We start from the raw sequence: 24,028 nt of genomic DNA, 5'->3' as shown, positions 1-24,028 counted from the left end.
TTATCCTTCAACCAATATTTTTACCGAATATATCTTGAACGCATCATCATGTAACTCAATGTAACCTCTGTACGTTAGCTCCGTTGTTTAGCCGAGCAGGACTGTGCTTCCCACCGGCTGCTAACAGGTAATGTTAACTAGCTCTCTTCCTGCTGATTTCATCAAGAATTTGTTTTTTACAATGTGGCGTTGTCAGGGAAATTTTCAATCATCAATCATCCCTGGGACGACGGGGCGCCGTTAGTCTCGAGCCGTGATCCCCGGGACCTAAAACAAGTACTGTCACATTTTCAGAATTTTGGCATTGATTTGGTACCAAATCAGTTCTCGTGACATCCCATTTGCGAACATGTTAAGCATAATTACTTCATGAGGTAATGATTTAAGTATTAAAAGTGACTTAAAAGTGCGACAAAATAGAGAACACATTAACAGTGGAGGACTCCCTGTTTTTTTGTTCCACTGATCCAATAATATGACGAGTGTTTCCCCCAGAGATGTCTGTTTCATGATGTTTCTCACCCTGGCAAGGAAAACAAGCATTGGCACTGGCAAGCTGACATATATCCATTACACTGTGTACTGTCGGCGCTAATGGGATTCTGGAAGATGGAAACGAAAAGGAGGACAGGGAGGGACCGAGAGAGAGAGGGAACAAGTGAGAGAAAGAAGGTTTTGTGGCAGTACATGTGCAGCTTGGGTAAAGTAGTTTTGACGCTTGCATTCCTTACAATTAGCTACTTGTATCGCTGGTATTCGTGATATCTCTTAACATTTTCCACTGCTGCACTCATTTTGAGTTAGCTTAGCTGAGAGTATCAACTGAATGGCTAAGTGGTGAAGAGAGCAGAGAGGAAACACTTCAGAAGTAGCTGCCTGCCCTACTTTTCCACATGAAAGGTTTGTGTGTAACACTTGCTTATGTAAGAAAGCTCCCACACAGCAATCTCGTCATGTGTTTAACTTTCCAATGAAAAGGAATGTAAATTTAGATATCGAAATGATATCAACTATTCCATGACTTTAAATTGACTGTAATTAGAATGTTTTTTCCACCTGATATACAAAATCTGCTGTATAAGGTAGGGCTAGGACAATACGCCCATCTCCCGATTCAATACTATCACGATACTTGGGTGCCAATTCGATAAGTATTGCCATTTCTACAAGTATTGCGATTCCATATTACGATTTAGCTAGACCATGGGAAAAAGTTGAAACGGGACTTTTACTTTGGAAAATCTCTAAATTGATACAGTAAAAATATTTGATTTTCATCATGTATGTAGTCAGATGTTCTGAAGTCAAAGTCATTGTCAGGAGTGATTTTTTTTTTTCAGCAACCAAAAAAATCAAAGAACAAGGCAAAAGTGAGCATGGCTCACATACCCCCCCCCCCCCCCCCCCCCACACTCACTGCTTGACCCCTACTAAAGTAGGGACAAAGGTTTTGCCCTTTTGGAAAAATTTCAACAAATTTGGGCACTCTCATACCATCATACCAAATCAGAAGTTCCTAAGTTATATAGTGTTAGCGGCAACACTTCCAATACGATGAACCATTTCTGAAGACATCACCCCGGTGTGTCTGTTGATAGCGCAAGGAGGAGAGAGTCGGGTAGGAAAGAGCAACTCCTTCTCCCCGCAGCATTTAAACAGCCTCTACATGCAGACTCAGACAGGGTAAAAAACACAACTACAGCATCGGGGAGGTTTATAGTGAAAGATATGCAGCCTTATGCAGTCGTGGAGGACGCTGTATTTCAGCATATGATTAACGTAACGTTACTTGATCCGCGCTATAATATTCCCTCTCGCCGACACTAAAGCAACACAGTAATTCCAGTAGCACAATCCCTGTAATGTGTTTTATATTTATTAATTATTTTTAAATAACACAGTGGCACAGAAATCCAACCGTATTCCTCCAAATACTGCCCTTTATGAGTGGAAAAACTAATCTCTCAATTAAGAGCTGATCATCAGGGAATTGAGACATATGTTAAACTGTTGTTGTTGTTTTTTAGTATAGTTCTGGTTGAGCTTATGCTTCAATTTATGTTGATGGCCTTAGTCCATAATTACATCATATTTATCTGAAAATAACAAAGCAACATTTTTTGTTTGCACTAATGACTGTAGAAGACCTATTCTTTCAGTTAAGATTTGTCAATGAAGAAGTGTTTATGTTCCTTATTTAAGCCATACTTCGCTTAAGGCAAACATTTGTGAACTTATTTTTGCCAAATAAATGAAAAGCATGTTGAAATCAGAACATGACCTCCTCGCTGTAACATAAATGTACCGAACCGAACCGAAAACCGTGACCCCCAAAACCGTGATATGAACCCAACCGGGAACTTTGTGAACCGTTCCACCTCTAGTATTTTGTACATACAGTTCCCTTTGTTAACACCTTATTTTGAAAACCGGACGTTGTCACACGTGCATACTTCCGCTAACTTCTCCAAGTCCGTTGCTAGCTCTCCCATCAGCTCAGACAATGAAAGGGAAAACCTCAATAAATGAGTGGAAAAACATAATCATTCCCTAAATGAATAGAAGTTGGAGAAGTCAGAGTGACGTCTATTTGTTTAGTTTAATGTGCAGCGACATTCCAGAGTTGCAGTTTGATTGACATGCATCAGCGCACGTATTGTATCATTTACTTTTAGTATAAGAACAGCCTTTTGTCAAATAAGTGCAAAAACAATATACTAAGTATATTATACTGCATACAATTAATATGCAGTATGGCACAGGGACACAGTGCCAGTCTATGCAAAATATGATTTCTGAGCAGGAGAAAAGCTTCATATCCAAAGACAATCACATGAAAGTTTTTAAAGAGAAAAGGCAGCACACTTTGTGCACATGTTTTCATTAGTTAGTCTTTAATTATTATTATTGCTTGTCTCTGGGCCACTGCTAAATTAATATTAAATTTAACACAAATTTCTGTAAAACATTTTTTTCAGCCTTTTATCATTTATTTGTTTGTCTCGAGGGTACATCAACAAAGTTCAATTTTTTTACGCTGTCACACCAAATTTAGCACAGCAACACAACCACACTAAAACTTGAAGTCACAAAATTACCCACAAATGTAGTATTCAAAGTTAAAACCACTGGGCTATACTTAGAAAACAGAGTGGGAGTCAGAATCCACTGAAATGAACATCCATTGGCCCGAGAGGGAGGGAAATAGACGTGTTTACTGTGGCCTTGGTCTGGATAAATGGCAGAATAAAGTGTACATCTGAAGGGAACATGTGACGCTGAAGAAAGCATATACTGTCGTGGTTTGTTTGTCGGAAGACTGCACCACAAAAAACGTCCTTGTTTAAACCCTGCATTAACCTTTCAAAGGCACTGCTTGTTGCATGAAAGAAAGGGGTCTCTATCCTTTTCTCTTTCCAAATACACACAAATCCATATCACGCACACTGGCTTACACCATCACATGTCTTGCAAAGGACCTCGCACACAAGCCACAAACAAGCACACACTAGAGAAAGGCTGGACATTTCATGTGACACACAGTGCACTGTCCTGCCTACTGGCACACAGACACCACTTCTATTACTGCAGTAACATTTCCAACTCGCTCTCCACATGTTGCCTCTGCTGAGCTGTGCCCATTCAAGGGCCTTTTAATGGACTTCTGCCTGCTGCTTGTCACTGAGGGTAACTGAGTCAGCAACTGCTCAACTGGAGCCAGCAGCACTATCTTAGTCTAAGCAGTGATTCACATGTGCCTCAGAAACAGCCAATATCACCTTGCCTGTGGATTCACTCATTCACAACTAAACACATTATTCAGAACATGACTCAATTATTGTTAGATTTAGAGAGAACTCCTTTGTGGGCGTGAGGGAATGTTGTTTTTTTTACTGAGGTATTTGCTCATCCATTTGGATTAAACATATTACACGGGCCAAACATAATTACTAGGGCTGGGACGATCCACCTATCTCCCGATTCGATACTATCACGGTCCTTGGGTGCCGATTTGATGTGTATTGCGATTCAATATTCCGATTTATTGCGATTTTTGTTAATTTTTTTAACTGTAGATCATGGGAAGAGGTTGAATGATACACTTCAAGGGACTTTTACTTTGGAAATTTTCTAAATTGATACAGTAAAAATGTTTGATTTCCAGCATGTATGTATTCAGAGATGTCCTGAAGTCAAACATATCAGTCATTGTCAGGAATTATTTATTAATACATTTCCCTCACAAATTAGTGGTATTTTCTTTTTAATGTATAAGGGACATGTAATGTTTTATAATTCTGGTGAATATAATTCAATCAATCTTATTTCTATAGATGTATTTTGTATAGTATATACAGTTCCCTTTGTTAACACCTTATTTTGAAAACCGGACATAGTCACGCGTGTATATTTCCGCTAACTTACCCTAACCAAGTCCGTCTCTAGCTCTCCCGTCAGCTCCGTTCTCTTTCTACATCTATGGTCAGCTCCATCGGGGCCGTTTGAATGCATTTAATGTAAATGTCAGTATATGAGTAGTTTGGCGTTTTTTTCCCCACCCCTAATAAATACACATGTTCTAATGAAATAAAGAAATCAATGCCCACAATAATGTCATGGGCTGACAGTACAATGGAACGTTACATAAATAGGATCATGTAATATTATGTATAATTAGATAAGAAGAGTTGTTTCAGTCACTGTGGTCATTTTCAAAAAGAATGCTCCAGGTACAGTTCATGGCAGCGGATACAGGAGAAACTGGGTGTCTTAATTAAAACAGTCCCACTTTATGCTCAGTCATCGGGATGAACATGCAGTCATTCTACGAGGCTCTTATTTCCACTACTACCTATAGAGTGAATTCATATAACTGTTCCTAAACCTTTTATGACCAAGAACCTTTAACTTTATGGCACTGCGTACTCCGTGCAGCACTACTGGTCTCCATAACAGCTAATGAAGTGGTTGACCTTTTCCGAGTGAAGACGCCCACTCAGCAGCTTAAACACCAAAACTATATCGGCAAACAGTAATCCCAATTATGTTAGATAATTACACAGAGCACTTTTTCTTTCCAGTAATTGGAAAGATGAAAACAATAGGGGATGCCATCATTGGAAGGTGTATACAAAAGTGAACTATGGTCTTAGAAAAAAAGTTGCTACTAAAAAAGGGATAATCTACAACAAGCTATGCAGTTGATGAAGAATATAAAAAGATAAAAACAAGATGGAAGCTAATCGCTCATTGATGTGAAGAAAAAGGGGGTTTGCCATTGCCAGCAATTAAAGGGGACCTATTATGCTTTTGTGCTTTTTCCCTTTTTCCTTCGGTGAGAAATATTTTTCTTCCGTAACGTGGTGATGTCACCAAGTAATACATTTGCATAATACCTGCCTAGCGGCTAGTTTGGCATGCCCTCAGACAAAGCTAGTACGTGTGGAGCTGGAGCGGAGTCTGAAGAGTTTGGTTCGGTTGACCAATCACAACAGAGTGGACCAGCTGACCAATCAGAGCAGGCTGGCTTTTCGTGTTAGTGTTTCAGACCACAAGATGTGCTGCAGCACGGCTGGTGTGAGAAAAAAAAGAGCGTTTTTTGAACGCCATACCCCCCCTCACCGCTTGACCCCTACTGCAGTAGGGCCAAAGGATTTGCCCTTTTGGAACTAATGGAATTAATGGGCATTACCTAATTAATTAATGGGCACCCTGGACTTCTAACCCCCAAAAGGCACAACTAGACAACACTGTCAACCATCACACCAAATTTGAAATTCCTAAATGAAATAGTTTCCGAGTTGTTCTCCGTAAACGAAAGTGTAACGGACGGACGGCCGGACGGACACGCGGAGTGCTTTATACCCCCGACTACATTGTCGCGGAGGTATAATTAAAATGTTCTGGTAGAAACCCAAAATACACTTATTAACCTGTAAATGAGCAGAATAGGTCCTCTTTCAAACATAGTTTCAGTTTCCACCACACACTATTTATTCTTTCTTGTAGTCTATTAGTCATACAGTGAGTATTTATTTAAAAAAAAAAATCAAGTGGCTTCACTGGATCCCTCACAGAATTAATTCAAGTACTCTTTGAAGAGGATAAAAGAAAAGGAAACATCTACACATTCCAGAAAAGAATGAAGTGGCCATCAAGATGATGTGTGATTCAGCCATTCAATTTTCTGCTTTGTTGAGCGTGCCTCTTGGCGACAGAGTTACAGTAACTACCTATGACAATTTGGCGAGCATTTACATTTTATGCCTTTTGACATTTATTTAAGCATTACATAACGAAAGGCCATAGCTGTCAAGCTTTCTCCTACTTTCTGGTTAACACACCGCATTTAAATAAACTGTATAATCAACTTGTTTAACACTCGGCAGTTGAGCAATGCAGTGTTCAGTTTCTTGTGAGGACATTGTGTGGCTATGATGAAATCTTCATCTGTTCAATGAGAATACTCGTCACTTGTCATTGTAGTCGTGCTTGTTACATTAAACTCGGGAGAATTACATCAGTCTGTCACCTCTGGCAAGTTTTTCATCATGCATTTTTTTTTGTAATTCCTTTGAAGTAATGCATCACTCTGTAATTACTGAACCTCTTCCACTGGATGTATTTGCATGTATTGATGATTAGAATATTTAAGCCTGGAAATTGAACTAGTGTATATACAATGTTCAAGTTGGATTAGGTTTACACTTCTGGCAGCCAGCTTTACATCACCTGCATGCTTACAGATAACTGTGCACCAAGTGTTCAGTGAACGGTACCTTCTTAGTTGATGGTGTAAATATTGTGTGTACTGCAGGGGTGTGTTGGTGTCAGTCCTCTGTGTGTGTGTGTGTGTGTGTGTGTGTGTGTGTGTGTGTGATCAGCCCTGTCTCATAATAAGTTCCCATACAACAAAACTGCATTGTGAATTACGTTTCAAGGGAAACTTATTTTTACATTTGTTTTTGACGTGTCACAAATGCGTTTGAAATGATTGTCAAATGATCAAACAAATACAAATACCACTGTCAACATTGACTTTTAATTCATGTCCGTATCTTAATAATGTAACAAATGTAGTCATTTTCAGCCTTTACGCTCCCAGCCGCTGGATAAACCTTCTAGAGCAGTGGTCTCAAACTCAATTTACCTGGGGGCCGCTGGAGGCAGAGTCTGGGTGAGGCTGGGCCGCATCAGGTATTTCACAAAAAAAGCTTTGTTAAAAAAAAAACAATCTTCTCAAACGTCATTATTAACAGTTCTTTAACTTGAATGGGTTCTTCTGAACATGAACGGTTCTTCTGAACATGAACTGTCCTGAACATGAATGGAACATTGAAGAACATGAACGGTTCTTCTGAACATGGCCTCTATTGCGTCTCCCACTTTTCCTGAAATTGTCTGTGCTCGTCACCAACCTTTCTCTTCACTGCAGGCTTTGAAAAAGACATGATATATATTCATTCCACTTGGTGTCACTCCGCAATAAAGTTGTGCCTGCTGTGTTTGTGTTGCTCTGCAATTACACCACCAAACCGCTAGTTGGCGGCGGCGTCTCTATGAGTTTCCTTCTTCTTCTTGTACTACAAACAGAAACTGAGCGGAGTTGGAGCTAATAACTGTTGAACCACAGAACTTTTACTGACATTACTGCAACGCCGAAAAGAGAAAATATATCTGAGTGGATTTGTGTGAACAAACATTGAAAAGATCGAGGCAGAGAGAAGTAGAACTCTCTGTGGTTGTCCGGGGTCCTGGTCGCTCAGCATCGCTGAGAGACTGGACCAATCACAGCTGTTGCGGTCTGCGTCGCCGCGACGTGTAGTTACATGTCTGGAGAGGTGCACGTCAGGCTACGGCGTCGATTCAACGCAGAAGTATAAATCAAGCTTTAATCAAGCTTATGCGATGTTACACGGGCGCCGCCACAGTTGTTGTGAAATGTTTCTCTGCTTGCATCAAGCCCGGCCGATTGCCCGCCCCCGGGAGCCATATACCCCGCTGTGATTGGTAGGTTCGTTCAGCTCGGGCTCGCGCAACAAAGGGACCTTCCACGGCAAACTGCCATTCACATAAAACTCGCGGGCCGAGGGCGCCTGGTTAGCTCAGTTGGTAGAGCGGGCGCCCATGTAACAAGACTTGGTCGTGACCGCGGCGGCCTGGGTTCGAATCCGGCCTGTGGCCCTTTCCGCATCCACTCTCTCTCTCCCCCCTTTCCAAGACTCTATCCACTGTCCTGTCAATAAAAATGAAAAAATGCCCCCCAAAAAAAAAACTTTATAAAAAAAAAAAAAAAAAAAAAAATTAGCGGGCCGCACTAACATTAAACTTTCATATCAAGGTGGGGGCCACACAATATCGTCTTGCGGGCCGCAATTGGCCCGCGGGCCGCGAGTTTGAGACCCCTGTTCTAGAGGAACTGAGAGGAGCTGAAAATAATGATATTTTTAAACGTAAACTAAAAACCCATCTATTTAGTCTGGCTTTTATGTAGTGTTTTAAAATGTGTATAATTTTATGGTTTTATTGTTTGTACTTATTTTATTTATCATCATCATTATAGTGTTTATTTTACTCTATTTTGTTTAATCAACATGTTTTTGCTGATAATTTTTACCTCTTTAATTATATTTTATTTTATTAAATTTCATTATTTTAAAACAATCTGCTTATTTTGTGTAGTTTCATAATTTTTATTTATTTATTTTCATTTTCTTGTATTTTATTTATCTTTTATTATCTTAAGTATCCATCTTTTATTGCTTTCTTATTCAATGCACTTTTATATTGGTTGTTTTGGTGTGCATTCGTTTCTAAATCCATTTTGAACATTCTACATTTCTGTCAATCGTCTGTCCAGCACTTTGAATTGCATTTGACTTGTTTGAAAGGTGCTATATAAATAAAGTTTGATTGATTGATTGAAACTATGATGTTTTTTACACAACCTAATCAAATAGTTTTGTTGTGTTTTTGTTTTGTTTTGTTATAATTTCGTAGTCATTTCAAAGCAGCAGTGGGTAGAATTTCTTTCAAAAAAAATTGGAGCAAATATGATTTTATAAAGTTATTTTTATAAAACGGTCTCTATATCATGACAGTAGTGCATGAGAAAGGTAATCTGAAAAAAAATCATGTTCCTCTGGTGTCCTCCAGTGTTCCTAATGACATCTGCAAGATTTCACAGACCGGAGGAAAACAACCAATCAGAGCTGAGCTGGAGCCTTGCCGTCTCTGAGCAGCTGTCAATCACTCACAAACTCTGATCAAACGGTCAAACTAGGCAGCGCTGATCAAATATAAATCATTATTCTGTAACTGTAATGCCTATTTCTCTCCTCAGATGTTCTCAGAATCATCTTGTAGTGTACTGTTTAGCTGTAAAATGAGAAAGTTTGTGATCCGGCAGCCATGTTGAGATCAGTTGAGGAAATATCAAGCACCGCCCACCAGCTGAAGCAAACTTTCAAATTTTACAGCTGAACAGTACACTACAAGATGTTTCTGAACACATTTTACGACCGTTTGATCGAAATTTGCGAATCATTGACAGCTGCCTCCGTTGAATGAACAGCATGTATTCGCTTGCTTATAAATTCATGTAGGTGCCATAATGTAAATGTACGTACCAGCAGGACAGGCGCCCTCTGACATAATGAGTACTTCAGACTGCTGCTTGCAGGCGTCCCTGCGCAGGAAACACTCGTTCTGGTAGTTCTGACTGTTGGAGCCGCACACTGGGGCATAGTCATTGTTGCACTGCAGAGAGGAGAGGAGAGAACAGGTAAGAAGATGAGGATAAAGAGTTGACGAGGTCATATTAAGGTCATCTAAAGAACATTGAGTGTGTGTCCTTGTTCATTCAACATTCAGATATTCAGGATAGATGCCATTGTCTTGACAGGGTAAGTGCTTACTTAACACCGCTAAGTGCTTAATCATACGCTGTATGTGAGGCCTTGGTTAGGGTCAACTCCATTTTTATTAATGCCACTTTAGAAAACAAATGTGAAGGACTGATTTTATCATTGTATTTGCTTTCCAATTTCTCTGTTCACCCTGTAGGAAAAAGAGAGATATTCTCAACTACAAATACAATCCACAAATTGAAAATGAATAAATACATATAGGTTACATTTGAAAAGGAAAATCAAGATGGAAATGCTTGAAACTCGAAACATTCACCACTTGTTTCGACCTTTAAAGACCCCTGTATGTAGATATAAGAATGTCTTTTTGTTGGCATTCATAAAGCTTCCATTCCCTTTCTTTACTTGGAGAAATCCTACCAATTCATTTCGTCAAATGTTGGGGTATGAAAAACAAAACAGAGAGATTGCTGTTGCTCAAAGTCCGTTTCTGACAAACACCATCAGAGCTCCTTTCAGTTACGGCTGCACAATTAATAGCAATTTTAACAAAATGGTAATATGGCCTACTGCAATCTTCAAATCGCAGGAGGCGCAATATCTCTTAAAGGCAAAATGTGTGTCAAAATAACATTTCAAATGAAATATTGTCAGAGATGTCCTGGCCTACACATCATATTCTACCAACTTAAAAAAACATCTTTGTTCGGTAGAGATCCCCACAAAAATCACACTACAATCATTTCAATAGTTTTGTCAAAGTTAACGCGATAACACAAAGTCGTTTTAACGCCACCAATTTCTTTAACACATTAACGCAACTTGCGATTATTAGGTTGTAGCGGGCTCAACCATGTCATACTAGCTTGTTGGGGAGGCAAAATAACGCTCCAAACTTGCGCTCAATGTTGGTGAGGGAAACCTGTCATGTCCATTTTCAAAGGGGTCCCTTGACCTCTGACCTCCAGATCAGTGAATGTAAATGGGTTCTATGGGTACCCACGAGTCTCCCCTTTACAGACATGCCCACTTTATGATAATCACATGCAGTTTGGGGCAAGTCATAGTCAAGTCAGCACACTGACACACTGACAGCTGTTGTTGCCTGTTGGGCTGCAGTTTGCCATGTTATGATTGGAGCATATTGTTTTATGCTAAATGCAGTACCTGTGAGGGTTTCTGGACAATATCTGTCATTGTTTTGTGTTGTTCATTGATTTACAATAATAAATATATACATACATTTATATAAAGCAGCATATTTGTCCACTCCCATGTTGATAAGAGTATTAAATACTTGACTAATCTCCCTTTAAAGTACATTTTGAACAGATAAAAAATGTGTGATTAATTTTGGATTAATTGTGATCAATCATGGACAATTATGCGATTAATCGTAGTAAAGTAAATATTTTCATCGATTGACAGCCCTATATGTAACATAACTTACAGTACGTAACAAAGTAGTTTTGTTTAAATTCACAACATTAAGCACCAAAGTGGAGCGTCAGAGTTTGACGCGCTGGGCTAGCCAGTGCGTTAAAAGGTGACCCCAAGGGATCCTGACCAAGCGTCTGTATGTTGGGAATGAGAGCGGGTTTTTTCACTGGTTTAAAGTGTTTAAACGGGGCTCAGTTGGAAAAAGGTGATGTCATGTACTTCCATGCTCCACAACATCTGAATCAGAATGTGAAGGCTGAAACCACACCCACACAGTCATGATGAAGCAGATTCACTGACTTTTAGAGTGTTAAATTCTTCAGAGAACTGGCCAGCATCTACAGCTGCTCACCTCTGGCGTTGCTCCACTGGAGCAGGAGCAGGTTAAGTGACTTGCTCAAGGGCACTGAGCTAAATAGCTGCTAAGGTGCAGGAGCACATTACTCATTCATTTCCCCACATGGTTTGTTGGCTTCATAGCAACTGGAGATATTTCAGATGACTGATGGCACTGAGCATCGCCCAGTCTTAGTTCTTATTTTTTGGGGGGGCTGCAGAGGAGAGATATTCATTTGATTTGATATTGATTCCCCCGTGCTACACCGCAGGAATAACAAATGTGATTATTCAATTGAGAAGTATTCCTTTCTATTCCCTGGGAAGAAGGAATGGCTATCAGAGGGTCCAGAGAAATTGTTGCTCCGTAGTCACGGCCCATAACCCGATTAAACTTAAATGTGCTGAAAAATGGGCAATGTGTGAAAATGTGTTCCTGCTGGGTGTGACATCACAAGGACAAGGGGCTCGTTCTGAGAGGCCCCACAGGAACGAGGCTAAGGAGCTCATGGCTCTTTGTCTCCACTTCTGTTCCCCTTTCAGTCTCTAATGGATTGACCTGGAATCTGTTCTCTATGAGCCAAATCATCCCTCTGTGACCTCGCAGAACACTACATGGCTCTCACAAAAGCACATGACTATGGAGGAGCATGAACACGTGCTAGTCTGTGAGTGTTTACAGGCACATGACACTCCAACTAAGTCGATACAGGCTGAAGAGAAAACATGAAGGAAAAAAGTCATTTTCAGGAAAAACTCAACAAAAATGAACAAACAGTTCATCTCTGTGTCGGTGCTTCCAATCATTTTTATTTTTTTATCTCTCCCCAGCCCCATTGCACTCGTATAGTATGAGTACCTGCCTTTCCAGTTTAAACTCTCCTATCAGGTGAAGAATATGAATCCAAAATCTCTTAAATTGGTCATAACAACAAAGCCCCAATTAAACCTGCAGTAGGCAGAATGTTTTTGGCATCATTGGGCAACAATTCCATAATAACCTTTCAGCATATTGTAATTAAAGTGTTCTGAGAGAAAACTAGACTTGACAGGAGACTTTGACCAATCACAGGTCATTTCAGAGAGAGAGCGTTCCTATTGGCTGTTCATTCAACGGAGGCAGCTGTCAATCATTCGTGAGCTCCAATCAAACGGTCAAACTAGGCAGCGCTGATCAAATATGAATCAATATTATGTTACTGTAATGCCGATTTCTCTCCTCAGATGTTGTCAGAATCATCTTGTAGTGTACTGTTTAGTTTGCTCTAGCTTCTGACAACATCTGAGGAGAGAAATAGGCTTTACAGTGACAGAATATTAATTCATATTTGATCAGCGCTGCCTAGTTTGAGCGTTTGATCAGAGTTTGTGAGTGATTGACAGCTGCTCAGAGATGACCAGCTCCGCTCTGACTGGTTATTTAGGACACAGAGACACATTATTTTTTTCAGATTACCTGTCTCATGCACTACTGTCAGGATATAGAGACCGTTCTATAAAAATAACTTTTCATATTTCCTCCAATTCCACCTACTGCTGCTTTAATTGTTCAAGACGCATAAAAACATTCAAAAGGAACAAAATATTATTACATTCTTCAGTATTGAGTTTGATTTTGTCACACAGTCCCACCTACTCGTACTTCACACAAAAGTTGTTTTATTGAGGGGAACTCCACACAGGACACGAGCTCTGAAAGAACAGGTTGTCTTTGACGAACTCTGTGACTTTATCTTTAGCATCTTTTTAAACAAAAGAAGTCAATTGACCCTTCACTAAGTCCCGCCTCTCGAACGCAGACTGGCTAATCATAGCGTAGCATCGGCAAGCCTCGACCATAGTCCAACAACTCTACGGCTTTGCTCCACAGACTCTCGCCATCGTTTCAGATGTTCTTCATTTTCAGGCTGGTTCAGTAGATTCCGAGGTAGTCGTTGTTAAACGCTGCGTAATAGTGATACTCGTTACTCAGAGAGGTTGGAAGGAGATTTACATTTCTAACATGTTACGTTTCTGCATAAAAACCTGTGGAGCTATTATTAACGTTAGTGTGTTAGGACATCATTAGCTAGTGTTAGCACTATGCTACGCAAGCTACTGCAGGTATACTGAATCCATAGCTTTGTAATGATTGCACGTTAACAGTGAATAAAGACCAACCTAAGTTTACAGGAACAACGTTGTTCCTTGATTCCATTTTCTTCAGTCTCGATGGCCAGGTGATGGTGGTTCAGTGTTACAGTGTGATCTCTAGGCTTTAGCTTCTATCTTTATCTTTTTAACCTGTTTTATCTGCTGGATCAGTTTGACATCCTGATATATCCTCCAAATGCATATTTTACTTATTGTCTGTATGCTTCTCTGTGTATTGTGTTTTCGTTTTCCAAAAATGAGATACTATTTATTCAGGGAGTGCAGTTAGTAACAACGGGCTCCATGCTCGATCCGACAGCTGGACGTCTGTAGCAGCGGGGGACGGGGCTTAGCGAAGGGTCAATTTTAATGACGACTTTAAACCTTTATCTTTAGCAAAGCTTGCATGTAAACTTAAAACTGTGTCGGTGAGAATGCTCACCTTCTTCTTTGCAGTTTCTCTCTAAACAAAAAGACAAGACGGAGAATGAACCAAAAACATATGGTTTGGGAGAATGTGGGTGCTTCCTAACAGGGATCACATCGTTATCATGCTCATTCAAGTCTGACAACAGAAATACATATAAATGAGAACAACTTAAATGAGAGTTAGGCTGTATTAAAACACATTATAAAACCAGTAGTTCAAATCCAGCAATCTGATTGGTTCATACCTGTGATATAATAACCACATACCATGGCTATGATGTCTAATTCCTTTGCACTTTCACAAGTTTCAATCCGTGTCTGAGCAAAAAACACTCTGGTACGTGTCCACAGGGGCGTTTCTTATCGCGAGGGATCGCCTCGCTTCCCAGCGTTGGACGCTTGATGGACTGCAACTAGACATAAGGCACTCGGCACCTGATTGGATGAACGCGTTCCCTCGTGGGCTGCTGCTCCCAGCTTTCAAAACGGAACCAACATGGCGGCGCGTTTGGAAACTTTCTTCTCTTATCTCACGAAACTAGTTCACCGAAATGTGTTTCTGAAAACATTTGATGCGAGAGGTAAGCCATGCAGTTGCTCAATCAGTCTTTATTTTGGATCAACAGTTTAAAAGTTTTCAGAGGCGGCGAGTCGCCTCAGACGCCACTGATTTGCATAATGTGGCCTAGACCTTAACTTTACGCAAATGAAGGACGGCCAACGTGACGCCCTGTCTCTCGAATTGCGCCGCCACGCTACTAGAATGCATTGCACGGCTGCTTACTTAGACAACGAATGGGAAGCGTGGAAAAGACGGAGCTGTGGTCACTTCTGCCAACACGGAACAGGTTACAGATACAAAGTAACCCGTTACAAAATGGAAACATTAACTTCTATGGAGGAGCAGACTGAGCAGTTTCCATCTCCAGAAAAGAATCCACCTGCTAAACGACATGCAGCGCTACGTAAAAAGGAGATTCCACATTGTTACGCAGAATATGCAAGCAAGCATGAACGCGGCAGAAATACACTAACCACTGCCTCCGCAGCACCACGATTCAGAAACTATCTGATGAGGGTCTTGACATCAGAGAGATTACGGCGGTAGCGTTAAGTGGATTGGCAACCGAAACTCTGGGGCCGGAGAAACATCCTCGCCGCACCGAGCAACACACCCCCACCTAACAAAAATGGCAAGCCGAGTACAAGCGGTTATCAGAGTCATCCTACTGATGCTGGACAGTTTCTCAGTGGTTGCACAATAAATGGCAACATAAATGAGCCAGATAATGAAATCAATATAATGCTGCCTGTGATGAAAAAAGATATATGCTCTCTGCTAGTGTATGTTCTACAGAAACCGCCTCAGCAGGCAGGACGGCCTTTTATAATTGTAAACATTATTATTTATCAGGGCTGTCAATCAATTCAAATATTTAATTGCAATTAATCGCATGATTGTCCATAGTTAATCGTGATTAATCGCAAATGAATCACATATTTTTTATCGGTTCAAAATGTACCTTAATGGGAGATTTGTCAAGTATTTAATACTCTTATCAACATGGGAGTGGACAAATATGCTGCTTTATGCAAATGTATGTGTATATTTATTATTGTGAATCAGTTAACAACACAAAACAATGACAGATATTGATCCAGAAACCCTCACAGGTACTGCATTTAGCATAAAACAATATGCTCCAATCATAACATGGCAAACTGCAGCCCAACAGACAACAACAGTTGTCAGTGTGTCAGTGTGCTGACTTGACTATGACTTGCCCCAAACTGCATGTGATTATCATGAAGTGGGCATGTCTGTAAAGGGGAGACTCGTGGGTACCCAGAGAACCAAAGCAACATATCACAAACGATAATCACAACATGGCCTGTCGTGAGGTATTGCTTCAGTATACTGTAGGTGAACACAGAAAGCAGGAGGGGACAGTTCGTAGGTTTAACCAGCTGAGACTCAGCACAGTACAGTGTGTCCCACTCCTTACTAGGACTGGGAGGATACACCTACCTCCCGACTCGATACTATCACGATACTTTGGTGCCGATTCGATATGTATTGCGATTTTTAAGTACTGCAATTCTACACGTATTGGGATTCGATATTGCGATTTTTGGTTACTTTATTAACACTAAACCATGGGGAAAAGTTCTAGGGACTTTTACTTTGGAAAATATCTAAATTAATACAATAAGAATGTTTTCATTTTCAGCATGTATGTAGTCAGAGATGTCCTGTAGTCAAATGTATCAGTCATTGTCAGGAATTCTTTATTAAATTTTTTCCAGCATCCCAAAAATCAAAGAATAAAGACATTTCCCTCACAGATTAGTGGTATTTTCTATTTAATTTATAAGGGTCATGTAATGTTTTACACCTCTGGTGAATATAATCCATCATTCTTATTTCATAGATGTATTTTGTAGATACAGTTCCCTTTGTTAACACCTTATTTTGAAAAGCGGACGTAGTCACGTGTCTACTTCCTCTAACTTCTCCAAGGTGATCTCTAGCTCTCCCGTCAGCTCCGTTCTCTTTATCCATCCATGGTCAGCTCCATCGGGGCCGTTTCAATGCAGAGAACATAAATGTCAGTATGTGGGTGCTCTACATTTGTAGCGTCGGCCCATTTGACCACGTTTCCTGTCCGTGACAGAGTTAGCATGCAGCTTTAGCCGTGATGTCTAGCTCTGCTTTTCCTGTTAATGTGTGAAACCCAAAGTGTTTCCATCCTTTACTGGATGTGTAGTGTTTACCACGCTGGATTTAATATGTGAGGGTGCAGCCAACCCTCTGCCGTTTTGTACTTCCTTGTCTGGGCTCGCTGCAGTTTGTTTTGGTTGACGGATACAGAACGGATATGACATCACGTTACTCAGACTACAACAATAAAAGCACTAACTTCCTTCTACCTCAGCATAGACTCAAATGAAGCAAATATATCGATTTTGGCATTAAAAAAATCTATTTAAAAAAACATAATCGCGATACACTGGTGAATTGATTTTTTTCCCACCCCTACTCCTTACCAGGTGTTGCTTGAGAGTTTTGTTGTTTGGCCACCAAAAGAGGACAAAGAAGAACTGCAGCAACTTTCCTATGGTTTAGGTGTTCGTCTGCGGACAGAGATCTTTAAGCGAAGGACCTGAGAACAGCACATCGTTTTCACACAAGCTACTTTTTCAGATTTAGCTGGCTTAGTGAGAATGTCATCTGAGACGCACAGACACACTCAAGGTCTGATGGCCACAGGGAGAAGCACAAAAATAACCGTGCCATCGATTCAGGAGCCCAGGAGCATCAGAACGATCAAGTGTGAACACTGTTTTTAACCAGCTGAGGGGGGGAAAGATGGCAGAATACACATAAGGAGAGGAAAAGGAGGAGGAGGAGGAGGAGGAGGAGTATAGAAGGGAGAGAGAAACTGCTGAGAACACTGGCTCTTGATCAAAGGGATCGACATGCAGGAAGGAAAGGCTGTAGAGAAGACGACGGCAAACATGATGAGTGAAATTTGACTTAGGGGGGAGAAGAAGTGAGTGGAAATGGATGAGAGAGAGACAAGGGAGACAAGAGAGGGGTAGTGAAAGCAAAGAAAAATACAGAAGTGAGATGCAGACGACTAGAGAGAGAGAGAGAGAAAGAGAGAGAGAGAGAGATGGAGCCCTGGCTCAACAAACTTGGCACGATAAAAAAGAACCACAGTGCCTGAAGAAACCAAGGCACGAAAAAAAAGAACATCATAAAATAAAATTTAAAAAAAAGAAAGAATGAGAAGAAGAAATGGGGACACAGGCAGAGAGAGGGAGAGGAATAGAAAATCCCCTCAAAGGAGAGCGGGAGAGAATGAAAAAATGGCAAACTCACAAAGGCGCTTGGAATAGCTTACTGCGGGGCCCGCGCTTTTTTTTATTTGCCATCCTCTATCCTTCCCCTCTGTCTCCCCCCCCCCGCCCTCCCTTCTCCTCACTCTCACACTCTCTCCCATCTGGCTCAGGCTGCTCTTAACCTGGGGACTCTCACTTTATGCCAGGCATGATGCAACGGGAGGGAAAGCTGCCCGGCAGAAGCCTGCGGGTGTCTTTTAAGAGGGCCTTCTTCTCCATGAAAACTCCCCCACCCCATCTCTTGATCTTCCTCAGTATTTTGGCTCTCACCCCTGCGGGAAAGGAGAGGAGTGATGAGAGGATGGGTGATTTAAAGCCTCCGTCTCCCTAAGAGGAGGTACAAGACGGGAGGCAGCTGTGTGGGTATAACGCAGGTCTTAAAGCATGTTGGGTGTATCCCTTTTATATATTACGTGAGGCAGACCAGAAGTGAGTGACTTCGACAGGCAATGGGGCGGAAATAGATTGCCAAACACAAAACAAGACAAGACATAAAACATTGTCTTCATTTTAACTGACTCTTTCAACTGATCTTCTACCAGTCTAGTTGAAAAGACCTTGACACGTACCTGCCAAGTTCTTATCTATTCATCTGGGACTTCTCTTGACGTGACAGTTAGGAGGAGAGCGAGCCGGGGTTACGGATTTCAGACTTTCAAACTGACTTGTATCTCTTCACACGGCGCTTCTTTACGCAGCACATGACCATAGAAGAGACAGAGGCGTTCTTGTTCTAGCCTTTGTCAGGGCGCTGCAGCTTTGATCCTTCAATTCGTTGATAACTATCAGCGTGTGATGTTGGAGGTCGGCTAATATAAGCTACATCAGCTGTTGCTCTTTACTGTACAGTGAGTCGGCCCAGATGACTGTCAGCTAAATGTAAATGAAAAAAGACATTGGAAAGTTTTCTCTCAGAACTCTTGTATTACAATATGCTGAAATGTTATTATGTCATTTTTGCCCAATGATGGCAACAACATTCTGTCTACTGTCCCTTTACCAGTGAATAAAGACCTACCCGGCTTTACAGGAACAGAGCAACAGTGTTGTTCTTTAATTTGATCGTCTTCTGTCTCGATCAGGTGATGTGGTTCACTTTTACACTGATCTGTAGGCTTTAGCTTCTATCTTTATCTTTTTAACCTTTTTGTTTGTGTTTTTGCTGCTGAATCAGTTTGACATCCTGATATGTTCTCCAATGCATATTGCAGACCCTTCTGTCTGCTTCTCTCTGAAATCGTGTTTTTGTTTTTCCAAAAACTATCATGGGCTCTATGGTACTGTAGCTCAGGTACTGACAGCTTGAGGGAGTAGCAGCGGGGGACGGGGCTTAGCGAAGGGTTAATTTTAATGACGACGTTAAACCTTTAACTTTAGCAAAGCGTGCATTTAAACTTAAAACTGCGTCAGGGAGAATGCTCACCTTCCTCTTGGCTGTTTCTCTCTAAACAAAAAGACAAGACTGAACCAAAAACATTCAACATATGGTTTTGGGAGAAAGTGGGTCCTTCCTTACTTTACTGTACTGGGAGTCGGCCCAGATGACTGCCAGCTAAATATAAATTAGGAAAAAAGACATCAGATATGCGTGTTTGAAAGATAGGGCCATTTGAAAGAAGATTCGGGAGGAGGGAAAATGTATGTTAATGAGAGGGGGTGATGAGACAGACGGTGAGAAAACTTGATCCTCCACAATTCTCTGCAGACAGGGCAGCAGGGGCCATTGGCCGGGCCATATGGCACGGCCTTATGTGCCCGCTGGCTGAGGCTTTGCAGAAGTCGCAGACATTGCCCTACACCTCCGCTGTGACAAAACCTGGACAATCGCGTTGTGTCTCGACCGAGAACACAGCGACAGCAGAGGTGTCGATGGTCCTGTGTGTGTGCTTTTGTGTGACTGGACTGGCTTGGTGACAGGAAATATGGAAGAGAATGCAAATGTATTCATGCAGGTGAACCTCAGGGCACTTGATCATACATCATCAGAGTTACATTTACAGCATATTGTGTGCATTTAAGTTAGCTTCTATTCTTTCATAATCCTCCCCGCCCTTTCTGGGTTTTTTTGTCACTGGAAATTGAGTTTCCTTGAACCTCCTGCAGGGGCTGCTGTGGTTCTGCCTAGCCTCAACTTTCTCCATCCGAATTCCAAAAGCTAAGCTTTGGGACTGTAGCCAGGACCTGTTGTCTCTCTACCTGCCTGGGATCGGTGCATCACACACATGCACAGACAAACACACACACATACATAACCGAAGCATTCCACCGTCTGAGCACTTTGTACAAAAAAAGCCATCCGTGCCTTACCAGGTCACAACAACACACAACAACCTTGCGAAACAAGCAGAACCATCATCATTCATTCTGTGCCTCTATAGACGCTCCCAATGCTGACTTCGGAGAGCGTCCGACATAACTGCCGGCTGACAGGGGTGGAACAAAGACAGGTGGTGGGAGGAAGTGGGGGAGGCAGAGGAGTATGGGGAACGCAGAGTGAGAGAAAAAAAAAACAGGTTTGAAGAGGAGGATGTGAGAAAAAGGAGGGAGGTGTAAGAGGAAAGGAGATGCAGCGAGGCCGGCAGGGTGAGGGAGGAGAGGAGGTAAGAAGGTATGAGATTGAAAGGTGAAAAAGTGTAAGTGATGGAGGCGGAAGGATGGCAGGATGATAGCAACGACAGGCACGAGGAGAACAGTGTGGGGGAGGCGGCAAGGGACATGCACAACAGGAACGGCACGAGAGGAAACCATACGAGTGGGAGACAAAGGAGAGGAGAGATGCAAAGTGAAGGCGAGTGCACGCATCAGTGCGTGACTATGTAGCGGAGGGAAGGAGCATGCCAATTTGAGGGGTAGAGCTCTGCGAAATGCAGCAAGAGCAAACATGACAGGACATCAGCATCAATAAGCAAGAAAACAAATGAGTCATCCGTCCGTCCAAATGGAGCCCCGCTCCACCCAAAACCTGCAATCTCCACATATGTAAAAAAAAAAGATCAGTCCAAGCAACGATTTGTCAGACATTTGCAAATCCGCCAGAGAGCAGTCACACTGAGGTACAGTATGTGTGGACTGCAGCACAGCGGGGGGGCGGGGGTCATTATGAAGGGAGATATCCACTGTACAAAACTGCTCCATTATTGGATTGGAAGTTGAATGGAACACTACAGATTATTAGACTCGTGCTTATAAAACTCATTTCAAATGATGCACTCGTTTATATTCAAAAAATCATCTTATATATGATTAGGCTAATTTAAATGAAACATTTAGACAAAGTAAGTCAGGACGCTAGCAAGCAAAGCTTAATATCTTGAAAAGCAATCATTAAAAAAGTTTGTGTGAACTTGGACAGCGGATAAATCTGCAGCTCCCTGAAAGCAGCATTTTAATTTGAGGCAGCATGAAGACCAAGTTGAACTTTGCTCATTTGGTCAGCTTTATACTTAACTGCCCTGGATTCAGTTTGACAACTGTGTGACTTGCACCAAGATCTCACGGCAATATACTTGGATATGGATGAATAGTGTAACGTGTGTGGAGCGATTACATCAAAGTTCATAGAGACTGGGGCACAGTTTTAAAGAGGACCTATTATGCTTACTTTTTGGTGCATACTTGTATTTCAGGTTTCTACTAGAACAGGTTTACATGCTTTAATGTGAAAAACACTTATTTTTCTCCCGCCGGCTGTGCTGCAGCACCTCTTTTCACCCTCTGCCTAAAACGCTCTGTTTGAGCTCCTGCCCATCCTGACATCACCACGTTACGGAAGAAAAGGCGGGGCTTCAAGCACGGTGTATCTTTGCGTGGACTTTGGGCTTTGTAACTCTGCAGACCTTTTACATGCACAAAAAAAACATATATCACTCTCTAAAGTAGGGATGCACCAATACCAAATCGGGGAGGCTGTGGCTCAGAGGGTAGAGCAGGTCGTGTCCTTGAGCAAGACACTTATCTCCAAATTGCTCCCAGAGGCATAGCCATCGGTGTGTGAGTATTTAGGTTAGATCCTGATGGGCAAAGTTGGCTCCTTGCATGGCAGCCTCTGTGTATGAATGTGTGTGTGAATGGGTGAATACTGACATGTAGTGTAAAGCGCTTTGAGTGGTTGGAAGACTAGAAAAGCGCTATATAAATGCAATTCCATATCGGGCCGATACTGACTCAGATAGCTGGAACGGGTATCAGTGACAATGGAGACGATCAATTCTATATCTATATATTATATATGAAATTTGAATTCCAAATTCCAAGTGTTGACCAATTTGTTGCTGCATGAAACACTCACTCTCACTCATGAATAATAATTCCTGTTCATTTTGAAGATTTTTTTACCAAGTTCCTGGTGTACGATTTATTATTTGATATTAAATAATTCGATAAATTTATATCTATGTATTTATTTGTTACATTTTGTATTACAAAGTTAGGAAAGCAATGTTAAAGTCAAGTTTGATGTAACCTTATACATAAAAGAACGATCCAAGTCACTTCTATTGGTCGATACCCAAACCCCAGGTATCGCTATCGGGACTGAAAAAGTTGGATCGGTTCATCCCTACACTAAGGAAAGGGAAAAAGCACAAAAGCATAATAGATCCTCTTTATATAATGGGGGGGCACATTTGTTAATTGAGTGTTCAACACTTCATTCATTGTAATGATTGCCAAATAAACAACTTTGCAACTATCAATAAATATCTGCTATAGATATTACATAATAGGCTACTTTGCGATCCATCTGATGGCAACAAAGTAGATATTTGAAGCTCCCTTTCTAAGCTCCTCACCAGAGATCTAAAAGTGTTTCCCCTTCAGCTGGGAGTCTCTGCAGGCTGATGGTCCCTGCAGTGTGGCCTCGTGGGTCTGATGCCAGGTTACTAGTACTTTAAATAAAAGATAGACACTCAAGGGGACAACATTACCAAGTGCCTGAATTGCCTAAAGCAATGTTAGTCAATGTAGACGAGCAGATTCCAAAGTCCTCAAGATCCCTGGGCTCCTTATGGTCAATGAAACCATGTTTCAGATCAGCTAAGTTAACTTTACGTGTCAAGTGTTTGTTTAAGCAACCTTCATCCTGTAGGACGCCCACATTACTGCAGTCATTGGATCCAGCTGTCATTCAATCCCAGGATCAATTTTGCCATCACTTGTAAATACAACCACAATATACAAGACAACCTCCTCAATACCGGCAGAACTCTCTACTCTTTGTGCCTTGGCTTGATCACCATAGTTGACCCTCACTGCATTGTGGACACATCACCCAAACACATCATCCAAACAGGCCTGGTTCACACCATGCCATGCTGTCCAGTTGACATTCCCTTCAAAGTCTGAACATTCCCTTCAAAGTCTGATTCACATTGTCTGACCCCAATCTGGTTCAAAATACCTTCTTAAATACTATCTGTTGATAGTAGTCTGATCTGATATTTTAAAGATGATATATACATATATATATATATATATTTTATAAAACACATAAGACACAGTTGGTCATGTGTACAACTGGTCAGAAAATGACCAAACAGCTCTCCCTTCTAGAGAATCTGCATCTACAAAGTATTCCACGACGACAGCAGGTGCTGTACAGTATTTGTACTCTTCCTGAGCTCTATGCTAATTGCAGGGAAAGTCAACAGCAACACACTCAGGCAGCAGCCAAAATTCATGGCTAATTTTCAGTGCACAGATACATAAAGATGAGTGGCTAAGCCTCTGGAGCACCGTTAGAGGTTTCAGTGTGTGATCATTACATAAAGGGTTACAATGCATAACGATTTTGGAAATTCATGGTTGAACTTTCAATGCACAGCTCGAGTATGAAGCCTGTCCAGTTCAGTGACACTCATATAAACCACAGATACGTAAAGGGACAGATTTGGCGGCATCTAGTGGTGTGGTTGCAG

General features: G+C 41.4%; 1 protein-coding gene across 2 annotated transcripts in view; it reads right to left on the bottom strand.

Annotated features, from left to right (window-relative positions):
• tmeff2a (transmembrane protein with EGF-like and two follistatin-like domains 2a) overlaps positions 1-24,028 on the bottom strand; it is a 162,513-nt gene that overhangs the window by 86,947 nt on the left and 51,538 nt on the right. For both annotated transcript variants that reach the window (XM_037789970.1, XM_037789969.1), the window contains exon 3: positions 9,630-9,759. In XM_037789970.1, the coding sequence (XP_037645898.1) occupies positions 9,630-9,759 (130 nt within the window). The remainder of the gene's footprint in view (positions 1-9,629; positions 9,760-24,028) is intronic.

This window comes from Sebastes umbrosus, chromosome 13 (assembly GCF_015220745.1).
Source record: "Sebastes umbrosus isolate fSebUmb1 chromosome 13, fSebUmb1.pri, whole genome shotgun sequence".
Lineage (NCBI taxonomy): Eukaryota > Metazoa > Chordata > Actinopteri > Perciformes > Sebastidae > Sebastes > Sebastes umbrosus.
Note: the sequence above shows the minus strand (reverse complement) of the source record. Positions and strands in the feature narration are given on the sequence as shown.